General features: G+C 30.2%; 2 protein-coding genes across 2 annotated transcripts; both read left to right on the forward strand.

The window, feature by feature from the left end:
- Nucleotides 1-3,723, forward strand: LOC129903193 (alpha carbonic anhydrase 7-like). The gene is made up of 7 exons (XM_055978696.1): nt 1-136; nt 658-878; nt 1,706-1,812; nt 2,077-2,179; nt 2,847-3,014; nt 3,126-3,179; nt 3,518-3,723. Exons 1-7 carry the CDS (start codon nt 46-48, stop codon nt 3,599-3,601), a joined length of 828 nt encoding a protein of 275 aa, XP_055834671.1. The 5' UTR covers nt 1-45; the 3' UTR covers nt 3,602-3,723.
- A 2,282-nt stretch (nt 3,724-6,005) lies between these two features.
- Nucleotides 6,006-7,655, forward strand: LOC129903797 (protein LYK5-like). The gene has a single exon (XM_055979316.1). It carries the CDS (start codon nt 6,006-6,008, stop codon nt 7,653-7,655), a length of 1,650 nt encoding a protein of 549 aa, XP_055835291.1.
- Nucleotides 7,656-10,459: the final 2,804 nt, after the last annotated feature.

Genomic DNA, 10,459 nt, shown 5'->3' on the forward strand with positions numbered 1-10,459 from the left:
AACAACAAAACACAAAGTTCTTTTCTTCTAAAAGGTGGGAAAAATATGGAGAAAATGCTTACAAGAACCAACAAAATATTGTTCCTTTCTTTTCTTTTCCTCACAAATGCATTCATTGCAACATGTCATGAAGTTGGTTAGTATTCTTTAATTATTGTATCTCAATTTATTACTTTATATTGTATTTGACACGAGAGATGATAAAGAGAGAGTTTCTTCTATTGATGAATAACCGGATTAGCGGAGCTCTAGCCATTCAATTATTATGAGTCCTGATAATCATTTGTGTCTCAATTTACAACATAATTTTATGTTGCATCTGACACAAGATTATGAAACAACCGGATTAACGAAGCTCTTGCCATTCAGTTATTTAAGAGTTCTAATTATCATTTGCTTCTCAATTTACAACGTACCTTTATGTTGCATCTAAAACAAGATGATAAAGAGAAAACTTCGTCTATTGTTGAACAACCAGATTAGCGGAGCTCTCTTGCCATTCAATTATTTATGAGTTCTAATAATCGTTTGTGTCTCAATTTATAACTTTATGTTGCATCTGACACAAGATGATAAAGAGAGAGTTTCGTCTATCGATGTACAAATATATATTATGATTTCTAATTATAATATTTTTTTCGTGATTATGTTTTACAGATGATGAAAGTGAGTTTAGTTATGATAGAGAAAGTGAGAATGGACCAGCACATTGGGGTGAAATTCATCCAGAATGGAAGATGTGTAATTATGGAAAATTGCAATCTCCAATTGATCTTTTGAATGAGAGAGTTGAAATTATTTCTCATTTGGGAAGACTTCATAGAAGCTACAAAGTATCATCCTATGCTACTCTCTTAAATAGAGGACATGATATGATGGTAATTTTTTCGATCTATTTGATACGACGAAAGTCATTTCTTTATGAAAAAAAAACTCAAGAGAGAAAAAATATGGACGGAAATCATTTTCCTTTTACTATCTTGATTTTCTTAAGTAGTATCACTAGCGCGCGCTCTCTCTCTTTGGGGTGGGGAAGGGATTAGGAGATGGGGGAATGAGATTCGATTCTTTAACCACACTTATACATTATCTTTAATACTCTATTTTTAGCTCTCTACTTGTCCGATTAATTTGGATTAATTTATATCACGTGTGATTCACGAAGCAGAAAATATTTTCTGACAGAAATTTCTAAGACCTAAAATCGAGACTTCTAATTATGATAGCAAGAAAAATCTAATCTTGTCTGCCATGCTCTTTGGTAATAATTATTGTATGTGCTTAGATGCATGTTTCACCAAAAGCACTATTTGATTTGTTAATATTATTATTATTTTTGTTAGAATATTGTTCATATATCACCAACTAAAGAACATAAAATCAACAACTTAACCTACTACAAATGAAATTAATCAAATATATACAATCATTTTTGTCTCCTGTTATTTACTATTTAACCTACCACATTACTTTTTTGAATTTGCAACAATATAATATCTAGTTAGGTGTTTAAATCTTTGAAATTAAGAGGAAAGTTTATATATGGGGACATTACATTGAATAGTAACATGATTAATTAGTAAAATTTTATGTGTAAATTTTGGAAATCAAATTCCCATGATATTTATCAAGTGCTTTATTTTTCTTAATTTTCTTTTGATAAATTTAATGAATTATTATTATTATTATTTATTTATTAATGCAGTTAAGATGGGAAGGTGGAGCTGGACATATTGAAATAAATGGAACTAAATATCAACTCAATCAAGCTCATTGGCATTCACCATCCGAACATACCATCAATGGAAGAAGGTCCTTAATTTATTAATTAATTAATTTATTATTATTATTATACTGATCTTTTAGTGCCATGATAAAGTTGTCTCCGTGTGACTTATAATTCACGGATTCGAGTCGTGTAAACAGACACTAATGCTTGTAGCGCGACTCTTCACGAACCCTTACGTGAATACGAGATACTTTGTGCATGTTAATTTTTTTTCTTGTTTGTAGCATTAATCTTGATTTTCCATATTGAAGTTATGACAAAAAATTGTATGAATTAAATAACTGCAGATTTGATTTGGAGGTTCATTTGGTACATGAAAGTGAGGATGGAAAGACTGCAGTTGTTGGAATAATGTACAAGATTGGAAGAGCTGATTCTTTCTTGTCTATGGTACACTACAATAAACACACCTTTTAATTTCAAAGTTCAATTTTTATATACTGACAATATAATAATATTTATATTACTATAAATTATCTAAAAAATAAATCGATGGGTAACGATTCATAATTAATATTGAAATTAATAACTTTAAAAATAAGATGTATTTTGCTATAACAAATAAATTATACCGATGATGTAAATTAGATAATAGCCTATTTCGTTCCTCAATCTGATTTGATCTTTGTGATATCTGATTAACCAGTTTGAACCTTCAATTAACTAAAGTAATGCATTTTCAATCCTTTTGTGGGTAATTTTCACAAATTTATCTTACTATCAAACGTGACACAACTTAATTAGACATATATAATGTTAAATTTGTACAATTACTCAATATTATAGGATAATAATTCTAAAAAATAGTTCAAATATAATATATTTTCTACATATAAAGGGACAAGTAACACATTATTTTTTGTAAATTAAGAATTAAATATGCTAAATCATATTATATCATAAGGATCAAAATTAGATAATTTAAGTGGAGGGACTAAAAATGCTACATCCCCCCCCCCCTTCCCCTAATGATGTCCGATTTACTTTTTAATATATTGATATCATTTATCAAAAATCTTGCGTACATAAAAATAAATATGATTATATTTAATTCCAGATTGAGAGTGACTTGAAAGCACTAGCACATACAAAAAATGTGGAGAGAAAGATAGGAATAATTGATCCAAAAAAGGTGAAGTTGGGTAGCAGAAAATATTATCGATACATTGGCTCCTTGACTGTTCCTCCTTGCACACAAGATGTGGTCTGGACTATTGTAAGAAAGGTAATTTTAAAATTTTAAAGTTATGAATTCGAACCGTGAAATTAAATTATATTGATATATTACAATATTTTGAAGTTAATATTTAATTTCGTTTGCTTTGTATTTTATCAGGTGAGGACTGTTACAAGAGAACAAATGAAGCTAATACGTGAGGCCGTTCATGATGTGAGTTATTTAGAATTATGTTCTATATCATAATAATTTTATCAATTATTCTAGCTCTATATTTTGATTTAACTTAATTGTAATATATTGATCAACGATTGATTAAGTTGATCTAAAATAATATGAAAGTTTTCGTAGCAAATTTTATATGGTATATTTCCTCCGTCTCAATTTATGTCGTTACTTGATTGAACACAAATTGAGGTTAATAAATAAAGATTTTTTTATAAAATATAATTGAGATCTAGAACAAGTTATAAATACTTGTGGTAACTATAATTCATCTCATTAACCAATATAGACTAATGCTCTCAATTATTTTTATTTTCCTTTTGCAGGAATCTGAAACAAATTCAAGACCAGTCCAAGCAACAAACAAACGACCGATCCGACTATATAGACCAAATGATCCTAAAGAATAATCGAATATTCTACAATATAATCTCGAAAATAAAATATATTTCTATAGTTCTAATTATAATAATCATGATGATTTTGTTTATAGTACCAAAATATGAGCTCAATATATGAGCTAGAAATGGCCTTTATTTATTTTTCATAACATGATTAGAATTCTTTTCATTATATAGTAAACTTATTTGTTGTATTATAGATTGATCATTCAATATTAAATTATTATAGCAAAATAATTGAAGGCATTTAGTTCTTTGTAAATTGCATCATTGGGCCCCTCAATATTTCTGTTGTTGACCTATTTGTCTTTATCAATTATTCTCTCAACAACCCCACAAAAAGCAACAAATGTAGAAAGGTTCATTAATTATAATTTCGTAAGCCATGATCAAATAATTAATAAGTGGACAAGCTTATGTCAAACATTCAGCAAAGCAAAATATAGATTTTCGCCTGATGTTCAGTATCCGTATTATATTAGAATTCAATTAAATTTGAATTTGTATGAGAGATAAAATTGTACAAACTTCGGATCAAACCTATTATCCGAATCGATAATAAGGTTATTAAGTTAATTATTTAAAAATTTTGTTTGTCGGTTTTGTAATGGTTCAATGTCCTTTCATTATATATTGAGTTATTTGTTCGAATTTTGGCTTCACCACTTTCTTTAACGGGTTAGCTAATAATTAGATAAGATAAATAAAGCTACATTTTACCTTTAAGGACATGGTATTTAAGAGCATATACCATTAAAATATTTATTAGAATTGATCACTCTTGAAATGGTTCTTCTCCATTGTGAACTTTATGAGATGGACATGACTTTCTTCCATCAACGTAACGCAATAATGTCAATGTTTAAAAAAAGGCAAAAGAGTGTTACTAGTAGTATCTATGATGGTACAAAATTGTTAGTTTAAACCTTTCATTTGTTGTCCATTTGATTTTCTAATTTTGGTAATTTTTTCTTCAACAAACTTATTTAGGAAATGATCAAGATAACTTTATCGATTAACCTGATAATCGAACCATTAATAATTGGTAATCGATATGTTTGATAACCCCATAATCAAAATCTTATTGATTCGACTATAGATTTTACAAGTTATAAACTTGATAACCGATAAACTAAATCGATAATATTCACGCCCAAATCGAATCAACCAATAAAAAAAAGTTCTTTCACACTCAAAAAAAACCTTACTTGTGTCACACTATTAGTTAGAGATACATTAGCAGGTTACATCAGAATCATCAAGAAAATATTCCTTTCTAGTTTTTCTGTCTATACTTGCCAAGTAGATAACAATTGGATATACAAATTGTAGCCGGCTGCTGATGTTGCCCTTAATATACAATTTTCCACAACCAAACAACTCAGTCAAAGTTGGTTATTATTGCAATAAAGAAAAGTAATTAAAAATTAATGGTCATTCCTTTCATATACTTCACTGCTTGGCCTGCCATGATGAAATCTAATTGAACTTATAATAATCATTTTCGAGAAATTAATATAAATAGTCGTTCATCTAATAAAAATAGACGTAATATGTGTAGCCATATATAATTAGTGTATATATTGATGAATGGAATGGTCCCACATCGAACTGGGATGAAATTATTGGATTTCTTATAAAACTTGGATAATCTATCTCCCTTTAAACTAATTTTCAGATATCATAGCGAGGCCCATCAGGCTCGGTGTGGGACCCCCATGTATTTCTTTTAGAGAATCTCTTAATTGTACCAAAACAACTATAAAGAGGGCACACACGGGGTGGGGGTGGGGTGGGGTTGTGATTATACTTTCGATTCATAATTGTGCATGCTCTAGACAAGACAATGGAACCCCAGATAAAGAATGTCCGAATCTGGGCGTCTTGAGCCTAGTCACACCCTAAAAATTAGCTCAAAGAAAATAGGATTGCCCATGCCGCCTTACAAGGAATCCAAGTGTCTCGTCCCGGTCCAATGTGGAATTATTCCATTCCTCATAAATTTTTGGTGTAACTTCTCCTTAAATTTTTATACTATTTCTTCCATCATCTTTTTTTCCATCCCATATCAACATCATTCCTTCATTTGCCACATTCTTGATTCTTCACTTTTTCTCTTGAGCAGAATGCACACCATCTGATTTTTTTAATCTTATTTTTGCATGTCATGATTTTTCATTGGCTTCTAGTTGTAATTTTGACCTTTATTGGCTCAAGTTATGGCCAACAATACTATGATTCAACTTCATGTTTTTCTAGTATCACTTCTCCAGGTACAAGATACACATGTACTTCACCAAATGATTCTTGTCAAACATTTTTGATCTATAGAGCTAATCAAGATTTCACAACAATCTCTGATGTTTCATACTTGTTTGGGTTATTGAATCCTGATGATGAACTACTACTCAACATGAACAACGTCACGTCTTCGTCTCAAATTCTTGAAATTGGAAGAGAAGTGATTGTTCCGATTCAATGTTCTTGTTTAGGTGAATTCTTTCAAGCAAATGTTAGTTACATTGCACCTACAAACACTAAATTCAAGGACATTGCTTGTGGCGTTTTTGAAGGTCTAGTTAAATCTGTCACACTTTTTCAAGAAAATATTTTCAAGAAAACCAACATGTCTGATGTCAATTATTATGACATCAAAGGTGGAACAGAGTTGATTGTACCTCTAAAATGTGCGTGTCCTGAAGAACTTTTTGGTACTGGATTAAAGTACCTTGTCACGTACCCTTTTATATCAGGTGACGATACAGAAAAAGTAAGTGAAAAATTCAAAATTTCTGTTGAAGATATATGGAAAGCGAATAATTTAAGTTTTAATCCTACTGTATACGCAAACACAACAATTTTGGTTCCGTTGAGTAAAGAACCATCAATCAACTTCAGTATTCATGATTCCGAACCTCCTAGTCCTGGATTTCTTCCAACACAACTCGTAGAAAAATCAATGAAAAATCAGAAGCTAATGAAACTCTACATTTCAGGATCAATTGTTGGTTTTTTCCTTCTTGCAGCAACTTTAATTGCTTGTGGTTTATACTTAAGGGCGTTAAGGAAGTTCAAGACAGAGAGGATTAATCGTTCTTCTTCGATACATAAGGGTTCTGTTACTTCAGGTTCACCACCAATATCTGGTCCAACGACTACTAGAACCTCAACGAATTCTTGCTTGTCTCCTGATTTACTTGCAGGAATAAAGTACACATTGGGAGAATACAACATAGATGAATTGACAAACGCGACAAGTAATTTTAGTGAAGAAACTAAGGTAAGTAACAACGTATACAGGGGATGTGTCGATAAAGTTGAAGTATTGATCAAGAAAATACGATTCGAGGATGTTAGACAAGTAATTGATGTACATTCAAGAATCAATCATGTTAACATTGTGAAACTACAAGGTGTTTGTTATGGTGAAGATGATATTAAAGGATCTTATCTTGTTTTTGAATATCCATCTAATGGTACATTAAGGGATTGTTTGTCAAATTCCTTTGTTGTTTCTTTGAAATGGCACAAAAGGACTCAAATTGCATTTGACATTGCCATAGGGTTACATTACTTGCATTTTTGTACTATTCCACCTTACACACACATGAACATCAATAGCAAAAACATCTTTTTGACCTCGAATTGGAGGGCAAAGTTAGCTATTTTTGGAGCTAAAGGTGGGATTGAAACGACGACTAGGGACATTGGAAGTATAGGAAGTCTTGGAGGGTGGATTGCCCCCGAATATCTAGTACATGGATCGGTGTCTGAAAAAGTGGACATATTTGCATTTGGAGTAGTTCTACTCGAGATCATATCGGGGAAAGAAGATGTTGATGGGAATTTTTTGAGGGATTCAATTACATTTTTGGGAGGGGGTGCTAATGAAGGAGGATGTTTTGAACAATTGAAGAATTTTATTGATCCATGTCTTATGGAAGATTACCCTCTAGCTGAGGCATTGTGTTTAGCTGTTTTGGCTAAAGCTTGTATTGAAGATGATCCTCTTCATAGGCCATCTATGGATGATATCATTAAAGTCCTTGCAAGAATGGTATGATTTTTACATCTCGTATTCGATATTCATATTGAGATCATAAATTCCATTCAGTATCACGTATTGTTATTTGTTAGTCATAATAAATTAATTGTACTTGTCAAGGCAATTGATGTCTTTTTGTAGCTACATTATTCACTATGTATCACAAGTATTACATGTCCAAAACCATTCTTGTCAAATGTTTTACACCTTTAGGTTAAAGGCAATTGTCGCTTGTAATGAAAAAAGTTCATCTTAACTTTATTGATGTATCACGAAAGTCACTAAACTGTATTTCTTAACATAAATAACTACTCAATAGAAAATCGTTATGTTATGATCCGTCACTTGATTTTGAAAAAGGGGGAAGAACCTAAGTTTAAGTCTGTGACAGTTAGGTGAAAACAAATAAGATATCTTTATGATACTTAAAGAGTTGAGTATAGAAAAAGTTTAGTGACTTTTTATGATACTTTGTAAGATTAAGTGATTTTCATTAAAAATTCCTATATATAATTTGTTGCTTTTTGTGGAGTCAAAGATTGAGAACATATTAGGTGAAGTTGGGTGTACATGTATAAGTCAATTTTTTTTTATAATAGTACTATTTGTCTTGATAATTTTTTGATTAATATAGCGAAATATTTAAGAAAATATATACTAATATAAAACATAATATGAAAGATTAGTTTTACAAAAAATATGATTGTTATAATGAAATATTATTATAAAGAATGATTGTTTATCTAAATCAATTTATGTAAAAATTGAAAAGGTAAGTAGTTTCTTTTTGGGAAGAAGGGAAAGAAAAAGAGAGAAATGTACTTGAGTTTGGTAGGGAATTTCCTTTCGAGCCGATACTCTTAATATGATTTTTTCACACATAAAATTTGAACATGAAGTTTTTAATTTAGAGTGAAGATATCTCAATCATTTCATCATAATTCATATTGGTTATCAAGGAACTATTAGATGCAAGTAATCTGTACAATAAAACTTTAGATGATTTGAATTCAGTTCGTATTTATTGAGAATACTATTGAATGAGTAAGGATGAAGAAAAGAAAAAATTATGGCTTATGAAATCTCTTGTTGGAGTCTTATTTTCTTTTCTTTTATTTATTTAAGTATCATTTATTAAATAAAATAATTTACAAAACAGAAACTAATAAATGTGAATCCAAGCAATTACAGTTAATTAAATTAAACCTGGTTATATCAAAATTTTATTATACATGTCTGATTTTCTCTAAAATCGATTTTTCATGTTATGTTTTACTTCTTTATAACAATATTCTACGTATAACATTTATTATAGCAATATACTCTTTATAAAATTATTTCTCTATAACAATTATATTCAAATATTCTGTAATAATATTTTGTAAGAAATATATTAAGTGTAAAATAAAATATTAAAATATTTATGATAATCATCATTATTTTTATGCACAAAAGAAAGGCTACTGACTTGGCTGATTCAACAAACAAGGGAAAAAGGCGTAGTAAATTTCAATTATGAATATATAAAAGTAAAAAAATTATATTTAATTAGTGTCCATCATTTATGGACTTCTTGTCATAACTTCAATGTTGTGTTTATCTTTTGATTACACTAACACTCTTTTTAATTATTATTTTTTGGTTAAATTAGTTAATAAATACATTGTTTTTTAACATATAAAATCATTAAATTATTTTTGAATGTCAATATTATAACAACACTTTATTAAAATGACCATGAAATTTTTAAACAAACATACTACTGTAACGAAGTTCGGCGGTATACATTTATTGCATATATGTGGCGTGCATTCTAATAAAATTATGAGAGAAAATCCCACTTCAAATTATGCTTAATGCATTAATTTTTTTTAAAATTACCTAGCTATATTTCCTTAATTACTATATTTTCTATTATTTTCTACCATTTTAAAATATTTCAAAAATTTCTATTTTACTTTCAAATCCACCTTTATTCGGATATATCGGTTATCCAATCCCAAATACACGATTTTCTATTCCTATTTCGGAAAAGGGCCAAAATTACCCCTAAACTTCGAAAAATAGTTCATTCATGCCCTTCGTTATACTTTAGGGCCAATTATACCCTTACCGTTATAATTTGGGCCAAATATGTCCTTGAGTATAATAGAGTGTCACGTGTCGGTTTCTCAGTGGCCAACTTATTTTCCCTCTTATTTTTTCATCCGGATCAAATAATATTAGATTCGACCCAATCAATTTAGTATCCGACCCATCAATAATATATCATACCCAAATAAACCTAAACCTAACCCATCAATAACGCTGCTCTCTCTCTGTTCTCTCTCTAAAAAAATGCATACCACCTCTCTCTATCGTCTTCAACCTCCATTCCCAAGTTGAAGAAGAGATCAACTTAACAGCCCCTCAACCAACCCAAGATAGTCAGCCCATGCCTAGTAGCAGCACCCCATTTCCTAACTTTGAATATCCCTCAATTGAGGAAGATGATGAAGACCCTTTTCTAAGGCCTATAGTGATTTCTGAATTTTCCACAAGACTTCAAATGAGGCAGAAAGCGTAAGAACCAACAGGTAGAAGGGCAATAAGCTTTAGAAGTGACGACAATGGTGTTAGTGAGGCAACCAATCTTCCAGTCTCATTAACAAGATTAACTTGGCAAGGGAATAATGCAATTACTACCAGCAAGTTGGAGGCTAAAGCTCAAGAGAGGATTGGAAAATTGAATCCAAGAAGGGGACCTAACAATTGATTTAGCTTTATGAAATGTTATTGTTTTTTGTGAATTATGGTGATGTATTTACTGCTTAAGACTTGTG

The sequence above is a fragment of the Solanum dulcamara genome, chromosome 9, assembly GCF_947179165.1.
Source record: "Solanum dulcamara chromosome 9, daSolDulc1.2, whole genome shotgun sequence".
Classification (NCBI taxonomy): Eukaryota; Viridiplantae; Streptophyta; class Magnoliopsida; order Solanales; family Solanaceae; genus Solanum; species Solanum dulcamara.